Source organism: Pectinophora gossypiella, chromosome 3, assembly GCF_024362695.1.
Source record: "Pectinophora gossypiella chromosome 3, ilPecGoss1.1, whole genome shotgun sequence".
In the NCBI taxonomy this organism is placed as follows: domain Eukaryota; kingdom Metazoa; phylum Arthropoda; class Insecta; order Lepidoptera; family Gelechiidae; genus Pectinophora; species Pectinophora gossypiella.
Window position 1 is genome coordinate 15,559,180 of NC_065406.1, and position 13,899 is coordinate 15,573,078.

Genomic DNA, 13,899 nt, shown 5'->3' on the forward strand with positions numbered 1-13,899 from the left:
CAGGATTTATTCTGTTTTCAAGGCAAAGAATAAAGAATGAATACTACGTTTTCTTCTCGAGCTCCTCCGTGCTTCGGAAGGCACGTTAAGCCATTGGTCCCGGCTGCATTAGCAGTCGTTAATAACCATCAATCCGCACTGGGCCCGCGTGATGGTTTAAGGCCCGACCTCCCTATTCATCCATAGAGAAGGCCCGTGCCCTAGCAGTGCGGACGTTAATGGGCTGGTGATGATAATGATGACTACGTACAGAACGGTAACTCTACCCACAACAATTCCTACTTTAGTATAAATGGCCGTAAGCCGCTAAAGAGTATAGGGGACAGCGCGCAGACTGTCTCGCTCACACATACGCGTTAGGCGGTTCACGGTAAGGATGACATTTTTGTATGAAATGTTCAGAGATCATAAACTATACTGCGATGCTGCAATGCATCGAGTAGCGTCTTGGTTGTAATGTGTAAAACGGTGGAGCTGCGAAGTTGCAAAGAAGCGGCAACGCCCCCGTAGCATCTCTTTTTTTTATATCCAACTGCATTCAGAAACCTCAAAGCATAAAACCGCAAAGGTTGAAATATAACCTTTGAATCTACGAGCGTTTATTAACCAGCTCTAGCTTTTTCTTCCGACTGGAATCTAATTATGCGATGCTTGAACCAAGCTCCGTTTCATCACATCCATTGGCAACATTAAAAGTTTCGTGCCTCGGAAACATTTGAAAATGTCCACATTGTTGCCGATAGAAATTAAGTCTTTTGTTTTCGAATAATAGGTTGGATTTATATTTAATTTACTGAATTATGTTTTGTGCTTCTACGCTACGATCGCCACCATCAAAATATATGCAGTTGACAACAGCTGTATGTTTATTGCGCACGAGACCTCACCCCGGACTCTTTTCTCTCTTTATTTAAGAGCTGCGCTCTTGTCGGTGGAGATATCGCCTTCCTTTTCACCCCGGACACTTCATACAAAACAGTTCGTTTAACACAGACACTACACATTGACGTTATTAACACGCGTATCTGTGTGTGTGTGACGTCTGACGCCATACGATTGAAGACTAAAGTGAAACTGAGGAGTGCGAGGTAAACCTAGTGCAGCCGCTGGTGGGGAGCGGAGAGTTGCCGTTCTATTCGTAATATTATTCCATATTCTTTGACGCAAGGTAAAGGGAACTCTCTCTCCTATTCTTTATAACATTTTTCTTCTTCTACTCCATTCTTCTTACATCTTCGGTTTCCTCTCTTTCATAGTAATGTATGTATATATTTACGTATTGGTTAGGGGAGCTTAAGCTGGATATTTGATCCAAGCAGGATATTTGTCTGCCATACGCAATAATAATAATTTACGTATTTATATATTATTATAATAATTATCTATTGTCATCTATGTATTGTTTTTAATATAGTTTATTTAGGTACAAGCACTTATATTTTTCCTCTTTTTATTTTTTATTTTGCACTGTCTATCCCGCTACACGTTTCATTAAATTAATTTCCTATCACTAAAAGTTGCCTGGAAGAGATCGCTACCTTAGCAATAAGGCCGCCTGATGTACTACCAATCTAATTATAATACCTAAAATATATTTTAATGTGATTTAAGTTCAATAAAGAGTTTTTGTATTGTAAGGTAGTGTTTACTGCTTGTCTAATCTTCAAACCTTCGCGAAGGGAAAACCAGCCCAATACAGATCAGGTCACATACCTCCAACACGCATGTTTCGGGAATGTGGGTTTTCTCATTTATGATCCAAACATGAATTCGAAAATAAATTCGAAAGTAATTGTTTAGGTCCGTGTTGGGATTTGAACCTGCGACCAGTCATGCGTTCTTCCAACTGGGCTACAACAGCTCTCACTAGCATACAAAAACCACTATGGAATAAATTTTAAACCAAAACACTTTAACAATATTTAAATTAGCTTCATTCAAATGGCAACCCTGCTCACATCTCACTTAGCCTAATTAGACGTTAAGTTCAAACATTTCTCTCTTACTCAATTTTCGCCTTTACCGTTCTAGTTTTACAGTTCATTTCTAGTCGGTAACCAGAATTTGTGCTAACTTCAGTAAAGGGAATATTTATTTTTCATAGAGATTCTGTAGATACTCTTCTGTTTTTCGTTGGTATAGTGCTTATCAGCCTGCGGGTATTCTCATTTTACTTAAAAATGGAATTGTCATAATTATTTTGCCAATTTAAATATTTCCAACAATGTAAGGACTTTTAACATAACATAAGCTCACCATAGCTATATTTAGTTAGAGTGTATGTAGGTATATTTATCAATCAATATTTTTAGATTTACTTTACCTAATTTGACGAAAATTATGAGATAAGTTTCATTCGCGCCGGGCCTGGGTTAATATTGTATGGGCCGTGAGCTGTCTCCTTTTATATATCAATTTATTTTCAACCGTCTATCACTAATGTAGTAAGTACTAAAAATATATCCTTTTACTAAAGATTTCCTGGAAGAAATTGCTACCTTAGAAATAAGGACGTCTTTTGTACCTATTTGTAACGAGGTTTTCCTTGCAGCACACCGGGACAGTTCATACAAACAACCTCGGTTTACACAGACAACACATAAACATTATCGTACACGCGAATGTGTGTGTGTGACGTTTGACACCATACGATTCAAGTCTAAACTAAGTTCGAGGGGAGCGGGGGGCATTGGAGGGGGAGGGGTTGGTTAAACCTGGCTCAGAAAAAAAAGGAAAGGTGGAAAGCGAAGAGTTGCCGTTCTATACGTAGTATTGTTTCTTATATGTTTGCAGCCTCTTTTCCCCGGCTATACTGGTTGTGAGAAGCGGCTGCACTTTTAGGCAGGTGAGACGTTCGTTATGTAAACAATGACCAAAACAAAACAAAATGCCCAAACAAAACAAAACATAAACACAAAACACAACAAAACAAAATGCACAATGACCTAAATAAACTTTTTTACTATTATTATTATTATTAATGACGATTAAAAATTCAACTATGTTCACTGCTAAATAAAGATATTTTTGAATTAGAATGTGTTTCTTTTATAAGCAATAAAGAGTTATTATATTGTAAGATGCTATCACCCATTCACACTATCTTAAATACAGCTGAATTGGCGTTTTTTGTAACTCAATGGTAAGACTTACCGAGAATTCCCAACCTATAGTTGATGGTGATGACGACCAGACCAGCGTAACTTGCCAGGACCGCTCCATCGTACACGTTGCCGGAATTCCACTCGAAGGACTCCCCGTGAATGAAAATGACCACAGGGTATTTAGCTTGAAGGGTTGTGCCGACTGAAACAAATATAATTTATTACATTTCGCACGCATACACGCGCACACACACACACACACACACACACACACACACACACACACACACACACACACACGCACACACACACACACACACACACACACACACACACACACACACACACACGCACGCACGCACACACACACACACACACACACACACACACACACACACACACACACACACACACGCACGCACGCGCACGCACACACACACACACACACACACACACACACACACGCGCACGCACACACACACACACGCGCACGCACACACACACATACACATACAAGCATTTATAGATTTGATATTTTCTTTTTAAGAAATATTTTATGATTTAGTCTAACAATTTAAAAAAAAAAACTTTATTTTTTTATATTTTGTTATTTTTTCTTGACCTTAGGGACATTGTCGAAATCACTTTGTGAGACTGTCCTTTGTTTGGAAAGAACTTTTCAGGCTTGAATCACCTGATTGTTCGAAAAAGTGAGATGATTCCGTGCTTCGGAGGACAGGTTAAGCCGTTGGTCCCGGCTATTAGCCGTAAAAACACCTCCACCAACCCGCAGTGGAGCAGCGTGGTGGAGTATGCTCCATACCCCCTCCGGTTGATTGAGGGGAGGCCTGTGCCCAGCAGTGGGACGTATATAGGCAGTTTATGTAGTAAAACATAAATGCGCCAATTTTGTAATTTTAAAAGGATTGTTTGAGGTTTCTGCTTAAAATTGACGTTTGTTCCATAAATGTTCAACCTGTCGACGTCTTTTGTCTTTTCAACGGACAAGATATCTACCAGACTATATTGGCTTTGAATCAAAAACTTGAATTTCGTTGAAGAAATTACTTCAAATCATATTCGTCGTTGAATAAACTTCTCTATTTGACATTCAGTTTCTTTAGTGTTTGTTCTGCTTGTTTGTAGTTAAAAGAGTACAATTATATCTCGCCTCAAAGACGATACTTTTCTAAAACCTTTAGCTTCATAAATACATTTTTAAAAGAGTTTGAAAATGTTATCAAACCTCGTAGTAATAACAAATGTTCGTTACATTACCATTGAACAATATTATTGTCTTGTACATGGCGAGTTTACTAAACAAATCTATATAAAGCTAGAATATAAAATCATAAATCATTTTACTGAGGCAAATAAATGTTTTGATAGCGAATTTGTGCACAAAGCGTTCTCAGTTAGAGGTACGGTTAATATTGTATAACCGGAATGTTACCGATTCAAGACAAACCGGTTACGTTTTTACCGGTTTGCTATTATTCCCGTTAGTTATTTAATAATTCATGAAATTGTTTTGCAGCGTAGAACGCAGGTAAATTTTTGTTTCCGTTGGAATTTGTTTCGCAATGTTTGTATTCTCCAGTAAATTTCGCTAAAAAATCGAATGAATGTCAAACGAAATGTCCGTTGAATTAACGCAGTTTACGAGTCTCTTGTTTAATTTGAATGCAATGGAAAATGTATTTATATTTTATTTTCCATTTCTGAAGTCGCATAACATTTGTATACTTGTTTTTATATGTATAGAATGGTACATTTCAAAATTAAATCGAGAATATTTTCTTAAAATAACCGGTTACAAAAACCGGTATTAGTGAAACACGACACATCCCTACCCAACCACCTTTGTTTACTTATCTGTAACTCGCATGACAGATTCCTGCACGCTAGATAAAGTCTGCCTTTGGATTTCGTCCAACCGAAATGAAATATGTTATTCTCATTGAATAATGTTTATATTGTCTCTAGCCACTTTTGTTGTTCCGGAGTTTTATTACGTGTAGGATGTAGTAAGGAAACAAAGTTAAGTTTTAAGAGTAACGAAATAAGGACTCTTTTGTTTAAGAAACAAAACCGTAATCAGCAAGCAAATGTTTCTAAACATAACAAAAGCCCACGACAATATCCCGATTGAGGCAGTCAGAGATACAACCATCGAAAGATGGTCTAAGTATTCACACCATAAGCTTTCTGTTAGACCAACGTGATAGGTGGTGAGCCCTATCACCGTGTATAATTTATTTATTTATTAATTATTGCAGCACCATTACTATTAGAGTTGCCTATAGCAAAAAACAAATTCAAAAATTCAAAAAATATATTATTCAAAATTGGCTTACAAAGTTAGCGCTTTTTGAACGTCAAAAAAAATTAAATTATATATATTATGTAACTAGCTGTAAAACTACTAACACATCGGAATCTGTAACTCTGAGGGAAAGACGTGGCCAGAAAACCTCCCAGAACAGGGCCCTAGTCCTACTGTTTCATGTTTTCCTTTCTTTTCTTTTCTTTTTTAATACAGTTTGTATTCCATAATTTATAGACTTAAATACAATGGTATTCCAATTACAGTCGGTGGAAGGAAAGTGAAAAATAAAGAGTTTATGTGACTTTATCACAGAAACAGTGTTTTATGAGCTCCGTGACAGAAGCAGGCCTGTCCACATACGCAGCACCCGATCACGAGTTGACGCGAAAGCCAGCCGTCCGCTCCCTTCGCATATAAGATATCATAGTTATAAGAGTAATTACATCATGAGTCAAATACAAATAAGAGAGTTTCCAATCTACGTTAGCCAAAAACAATATACTAGATGGCGTTGTTCAGATTAAACGTGATAATTAGTTATTTTCTCATTACTCGAATACATATTTGTTGTGTATTAGAAGGTAGTTTACTTTTATTTTGGAATAAAGCAGTGTGACGCTGACCAGTGTGTTTAACTGACGTGCCTCTGTGCCTCCCCCCGCTCTCATATGTAACACGTGGCGACGAACGGACTCGCGTTTTAAAAATGACATAGGGCCTGTCCACATCACCACGGCACGACGTCGTCGCCGTGGAACGGTGCGGTGCCGTGGCGCGGCACGTTGCCGTAACGTGGGAATTTACGTTGCCGTACCGTAAAAATGTACCTCACGACACCGCAAAGTTACACGTTGCTGTGCCTTGTAAACTTTCGGTACATTCATCACCAAATAAATAACAGTCTCGTTGTAGATATGGACCGCACAAAACGTATTCTGCTTCTGTTGTGTGTGTAACTTTGCGGTGTCGTGAGGTACATTTTTACGGTACGGCAACGTAAATTCCCACGTTACGGCAACGTGCCGCGCCACGGCACCGCACCGTTCCACGGCGACGACGTCGTGCCGTGGTGATGTGGACAGGCCCTTCGTCGGTGTCATTCGGCATTCTGTCCAATTTCGACCACCTTTCACAGCACTGGAGTAGCTATAAATCGCGTTTAACACAGTGGTTTATCGCGAACGAAGTCACCGATGAGTCGGACAAAGCGAAGGTCAAGCGGAGGGCGATTCTGCTAAGCGCACTCAGCGAGAGTACATATAAACTGGCAACTGACCTGGCATTGCCGAGTAATGTAGAAGAATTAGACTATGAGAGAATTTTGAAACTGTTGGACGACCATTTCACTCCCAAACGGGTCGGGTTCGCAGAAAAGTTTACATTTTATTCGGCAACACAAAGGCCGGGTGAAAGTCACACTCAATGGGCAGCGAGGTTGAGAGGACTATCGGCACACTGTGGTTTTAAGAATCTGGAAGAGGCCCTATTAGATAGGTTCTTGATGGGCATGGCAGCGGGACATGAGCGAGACAAGTTGTTTGCTCAAAACCAGAGCGAGCTAACGTTAGCGAAGGCGGTAGACATGGCGGAGAGCGTGCGGTGCGCGCGCCGGGCCGCCGTGGCGGGGGCAGCCGGCAGCGGCACCGCCGCGGCCGCAGCTAACAGGGATCTCGTGTTCGCGATTTCCAACAAGGAAAAATGCAGTGTGTGCGGTTACAGCAATCATAAAGCAATACAGTGCCGTTTTAAAAATTATAAATGCAAAAAGTGCAATATGAAGGGTCATTTGCGTAAAATGTGCACGACAGATAGTGATAATAAAGTGAAATGCGTCGAGGAAGGTCAGTGGGATGCGGAGGACGACGGTGAGTCGGTTTGTAACATTAAATGTGTTAAAGGGAATCCGATGACGGAGCGTGTTGTTGTCGGCGGACTATTACTCGAATTCCAAATTGATAGCGGGTCGGCCGTCAGTTTGATTCCGGAAAAAGTTTATACTTGTCATTATAATGAGGTACCGTTATCAATCGCAAATAAAAAATTAGTTAGTTTTACCGGCGATAAAATCGAAACCTGCGGTGTTTTACAACTACCCATTACTTATAAAAATAACAGTCGAACAATAGACTTGTATGTAGTTCGTAATGGCAGTACCTCACTTCTAGGTCGTGATTTTATCCACATGTTTAACTTGGAATTAGTGCCTGTTATCAACACAATTTGTTCTCAGGATAGTTTTTTAGTGTCGAATTTAGTTGCTGAATTTCCAAAGGTGTTTTCAGGGGAGCTAGGGGAATTTAATAAATATTCTGCAGAATTACATCTAAAACAGGATTCCAAGCCATTGTTTTTCAAAGCTAGACAGGTACCGTTCGCCTTAAAAGACAAAATAAACTCGGAACTAGATCGCCTAGTACAGTTAGGCATACTTAAGCCCGTGGAACATGCCGAATACGCCTCCCCCATTGTACCTGTTATAAAAAAAAATGGTGGCTTACGACTCTGTGCAGATTACTCAGTAACAATTAATAAACAGTTACTAGTCGAGAAATATCCGCTACCAACTATAAACGAATTGTTTGCTAAGCTTAACGGGGGAGTTCAGTTCAGTAAGATAGATCTTTCAATGGCATATAACCAAATTAAACTAAAAGAATCATCACAGAACCTGACCGTCATTAACACACATCGGGGCCTATTTAAGTTTACAAGGTTGGTTTTCGGCCTATCATCAGCGCCAGCCATCTTCCAGCGTGCAATGGAATGCGTGCTGGCGGGTCTAGAGGGAGTGGTGTGTTTCCTTGATGACGTGTTGATAACGGGTAGAAGTAAAGATGAGCATAAACAACGATTACGCAACGTATTACAACGTTTAGAAGACTCCGGCTTAACTATACAGGAAAGTAAGTGCGAGTTCTTCAAACACGAAATATCATATTTAGGCCACATTATCGATAGAAATGGAATTAGGAAGTCAACAGATAAAATTAAAGCTATAATAAATGCTCCCAAGCCACAAAACGTCACCCAGTTACAGTCTTTCTTGGGATTAACAAACTATTATCGCAATTTTGTGCCCGACGCGTCATCTATATTAAGTCCAATGTACGAATTACTGCATAAAAAGGTTACCTGGGAATGGACCGCTCAGCATGAAGAAAGTTTTAAGACAATTAAAAGAATGCTAGCCTCGGATAATGTACTGGCACATTTTGACCCCGAAGCGACTTTGATCTTAACTGTTGATGCATCTCCGACGGGGTTGGGAGCAGTACTTTCGCAGATTGGTAGGGATAATGTAGAAAGACCCGTATCTTATGCGTCACGTACTCTCTCCGCGGCTGAAAAAAAATACGCGCAGATACAAAGGGAAGCGACAGCAATTATATTCGGAGTGCGCCGTTATCATCAATATTTATACGGCCGCTCAGTACCTTTTGTATTGCGCACCGATCATAAGCCGTTGCTTACAATATTCGGCCCCCATCGTGGCATTCCCGAAGTGTCCGCAAATAGGCTCCAGAGGTATGCGATATTTCTATCGGCATATAACTACACGATAGAATATATTCGCAGTAGTGATAACAGCGCAGATTATTTGTCACGCGCATCATTATCAACTGGCGATGCGCAGGAGCAAGGGACGCGCAGCGCGGGGGAGGGGGAGCGCTCGGACCGGTTCAGTCAGCTGGACACCGCCGCTTACGTTAACTTCATCGTGGAGGGAGACTTGCCGGTGACGTCACACGAACTGCGCCGTCAAACGGACAGCGACCCATTATTAACAAAAGTAATCTATCACGTAAGCAACGGTTGGCCACGGAAAGTATCCGATCCCGAACTTAAACCATACCACAACTGCCGGTTACAGTTGTCAGTTGAAAACGGATATTTAATGCGGGGCCATAAAGTGGTAATACCAATAGCACTACGAGAAACAATTTGTAAAGAATTACATAGTTCGCATTTTGGAATAATAAAGATGAAGGCGGAAGCGCGTAAAAGGTTATGGTTTCCAGGCATTGATGCGACCTTGGAGAACGTGGCGGCGCAGTGCCCCGTGTGCGCCGCGCTCCGGCCCGCCCCGCCGCACGCACCGCTTGCTTCCTGGCCGCACCCGCCACAGCCTTTTTATCGAATTCATCTTGATTTCTTAGGTCCTTTTAATAATCAAATGTTTCTAATCATAGTTGACGCGTACAGTAAATGGGTGGAGTGTTACATCATGTCGGGTTCGTACGGTTCGAAAGCAGTAATTAGTAAATTATGTGACTATATGTCTCGGGTGGGTATACCGCATACATTAGTGAGCGATAACGGTACTTCATTCACATCACACGAGTTTAGTGAATTTTGCGATCTAAACGGAATTAATCACGTGTATTCCCCTGCGTATCATCCGTCCAGTAACGGACAAGCCGAAAGCATGGTTAAAATAGTTAAAAAGGGGCTTAAGGCCGTGATCTTGAATAATAACGACAAAAAGCTTTTGCCGGAACAAGTGGCAAAATTCTTATTTGATTACCGAAACTCGAGAAATAGCACCACCGAGAAGACGCCTTCCGAATTAGTTTACGGTAGACCCTTACGCTCTAGATTAGACTTATTACGTCCAACGGTCACGTCACCACCCCAACCCACTGACCTATCTCAAACTGTGATGCGTAAACAGTGCTTACAAGCTAGACAATATAAAGGCAACCTAAGATCGGACATGAGGGTTAACGAAGCTGTGTGGATAACGAAACACATAAATAATAAAAAATATATATGGATTGAGGGCAACATCAAAAAGAAGATTGGATCAGTACTATATGTTGTGTATGTACCAAGCTTGAACAGTGAGGTCACAAGACACATCGATCAAATTAGGAAAAGAGTATCGGTGGAAAGGGATACCACCAACTGGGACCCAGATGCTGTCCCAGATTTGCAGCCAGCAGCGGCCGAGACCACCGACTTAGTACCACTAGGGGCTGCAGAGGGCAGTTTTTCCCCGCCGCCACCACAGTCTGCACCAGTGGGAGAGGAAGAGATGAGGAGTTGCGAGACCAGCGGCTCAGCAACCCCTACCGAGCAGCCGATGGCCGTGAACTACCGGCGGCGCGAGCTGACACCTACTTATTCATATTCGCCAACGACAGGAACGGAGGACAGCTACAGCACTACTCAGCTCGATGCCCCTGAGCCTGATCTTGGGTCTAGCCCTGAACAATCGCGGTCGCTTTTTAATTTTAAGAATCTGTTTTAGTTTAAAAAAAATATATACCTGTTTATAACCTTGTATTTGTAACTTGTTTTTTAACTATAAGGGGAAGGGGTTGTTGTGTATTAGAAGGTAGTTTACTTTTATTTTGGAATAAAGCAGTGTGACGCTGACCAGTGTGTTTAACTGACGTGCCTCTGTGCCTCCCCCCGCTCTCATATGTAATAAATCCAAAATAAAATTTAATGGCAGAAACATAATAAAAATAATTGTTGCTTGATATTTGGATCAAATTATGTATAGAATTATGTTGCTACCTATATTGCTAATCTTTATTTTGATCAGAATAATAATGGGTGGAAGATGTCATTGTGCCTAGGTGTAGTGAAAATTGTCGTCATTTATACACAAAAACAAAGATAAAAGATGCATATGTCTGTTATCCATTACATTAGAAGGTTAAGCGAAGGAAAATCTGTACAGCGCCATCTATACTGTTTTTGAGGAACGTCGCCTAGAAAATCCATCATTGTACATACATACATAAATTCACGCCCGCAATCCCCAATGGGGTGGGCAGAGCCACAAGTAATCAAAGACAACCTGCAGCCACCGTTGATACGAAATCCAAAGATGGATATGATGAACCTTATGGTGACAAGGGATCAGCCTATCGCCCATAACATTAGTCCATCATGTTAGAGGACACAATCCCTCCAACAATCAATCAATCCATCATTGTGTTAGATAAAAATAAGTCAATGGTACTATAAGGAACGTATGTTCGAAGTAATCCATATACGCGGTTTGCGGTGAAGCAAAAGATTGCAGCCACTGTTGATAAGTCCTAAGATGGATATGATAAACCTTACGGTGACAAGGAATCATCTTATCACCCATAACGTTGTTCATCTCATTATATCTTCTATCGTGTGGGTTGTGAGGTGGATTACCAACCCCATCAATCCTGGTATCAGGGTTACTATTGAACCGCCAAAGGCCCCTGAAATGGCTCATGTAACGACTACTCACTTACATCAGTAAGTAGTAACCGGGACCAACGGCTTAACGTGCCTTCCGAAGCACGGATCATCTTACTTTTTGGACATTCAGGTGATCAGGCAGGTAAACTAGGGATCACAAAATGATTTTTGTGATATGTCCCCACCGGGATTCGAATCCGGGACCTCCGAATCGTAAGCCCAACGCTCAACCACTAGACCACCGAGGTCGTTATCTCATTATAAAAGACACAAACCCTCTGTCGGGTATTACGACATGGCTGGAAAGACAAGCCGCCGAATGTGTTTTTATTCTCTCCCAGAAACCAGTCAGTGTATTAAACATTGTAATAATAACATCCCAGTCACGAATGCTAACGTTGTAACGAATAGCATTCCAGCTGTTTAAAAGCTCGACGTAATAACCAGGAAATAGTAACCGCAACCCATTTCAACATTCAGAAGTTTAAACACAAACAGACAAGTGAACGAAACAGAACAATAGACGAAACAGGAAATCAGATATAATGGTCTCTTGTGAATTAAATTATGTGCAATAACCGCATTGAATAGACTGAACTTAAAACAGTATTTAGTTATTATCAAAACTTCATAATAATAAGGGTTTATATGAAATTGCCATTTTATAATACTGGCTAGCCTAAAGTTCAATATCTTGTGTTTATTAAGGAATTCTAAATTCAAATTATTTTGAAATTAGAAGATAATGCAAATCAGTTGTTCATTTGCCTTTTCCGCCTTACTTTTTTACTGTAACCATAGAAAAATCGAGAATACAGAAATTTGGATTAGAAACTCTCGCTAACTGGTTTATTTTCAAATTTTCTTAGGAGTGCAAAATGTGGTCATCGGACACCAACGAATTTCCAATAAAACCACAAAGGCGCACCAAAAACGATGATTTATACTATAAAAGACACAAGATGATTATGATGATAAATAAATACTTTTCAAAAAAAAAATATGGGTATATGTATAAGGCGAAGTAGAGCTGGCAAAAGAAGACCAAGAATATACGTTAAACGATGAAATGATTACGAAAGAGGTACCTATATGTATAAGCAGAAGTTTGTTGGTAGGGCTGGCAGAGGGAGACTCAGAAGGATGCACATCGCCTATATTGGTGATGACCCTAAAAACGATTTAGTACGATCTATTTTGAACTGTTGTGCATGTACGAAACGTTTTATGACTATGGAGGAAGCGAGAGAGGAATTCCATAGTCTTTGCTAAACTCGTCTTAAAATGTGAGTGAAGTTTATGTATGTTCTATGACTAAAAATTAGTTGTTTCATATTTAAAGGCCTAATTATTCTGCTGGAAAATTGCGTGTTGCAAAAGCATGTTTACTTAGAGAAAATATGTCGTGTAAACATTTGTTTGTAAGACAATTTAGGGGTATGATACATTAGGGTAAGAATTACTCCGATTATGCAACGTTTTAGAATATTGAAGAACTTAACATTTTTCTTCCCTTCTTTTTGACTCATTGAAGATTTGCCGCAAATGGCATTAACTACTTGGGCGGACAAATAAGAAACTCTATAGGCTCTCACTCGGTACAAAATTTAAGACAGGCGAGGGTGCTCAGTTGTGGGAGTCAAAAAAATAATTAAAAAGCCTCCTTCTTGTTGCCTGTCGAATAAAATGGAATAGTGAAAATAAACATAATATAATAAATATTTCTCAACGATTAGAACCATAATACAACATTGTAAAAAATGACTGAAATCATGACTTTGCTTTGGCCTGAAAGAGAATTAATTCTTGTTTGGCCCACCTGTGGGCCGCGTGGCGTTGAACGTGTTAATATTAATATTTTAAGATAGGATTGCACTGTAAACCAGCTTAGCACAACGTAATAGCGTCAAAACAACAACTTACTTCTCAAGTCTTGTAGTATTATCATTTCAGAACTATTTGATTAAACATTTCGGTAGTTTGTGTTACAGAGTTTTAGTGCTCTGAAGCGCGCAAACTTAGTAGCTTAGTACAAAGTCGTAAAGTAAAGATGAAGAATAAAACATGAGACGTCACTGTACATGAACAAACGACGCAATCTCACAGCTGTGTTATTAAACAGATTCGAGTTTCTTAATATTCTTAAAGTTTAAGCTTAGGGAGTTGCTTCAAATCTGTTTTAAGCCAGTTCAAACTAGTTATCTTCAGCTGGTTTTATTATTATCTCTATTTTGTTTTGACGTGACTTATTGTAGATTTGCCGCAGATGGCATTAAC

General features: G+C 40.1%; 1 protein-coding gene across 1 annotated transcript in view; it reads right to left on the reverse strand.

Moving 5' to 3' along the window:
• Positions 1 to 13,899, reverse strand: part of LOC126382073 (neuroligin-4, Y-linked-like) — a 114,231-nt gene that overhangs the window by 15,628 nt on the left and 84,704 nt on the right. The window contains exon 4 of the mRNA XM_050031788.1: positions 3,154 to 3,306. Within this exon, the coding sequence (XP_049887745.1) occupies positions 3,154 to 3,306 (153 nt within the window). The remainder of the gene's footprint in view (positions 1 to 3,153; positions 3,307 to 13,899) is intronic.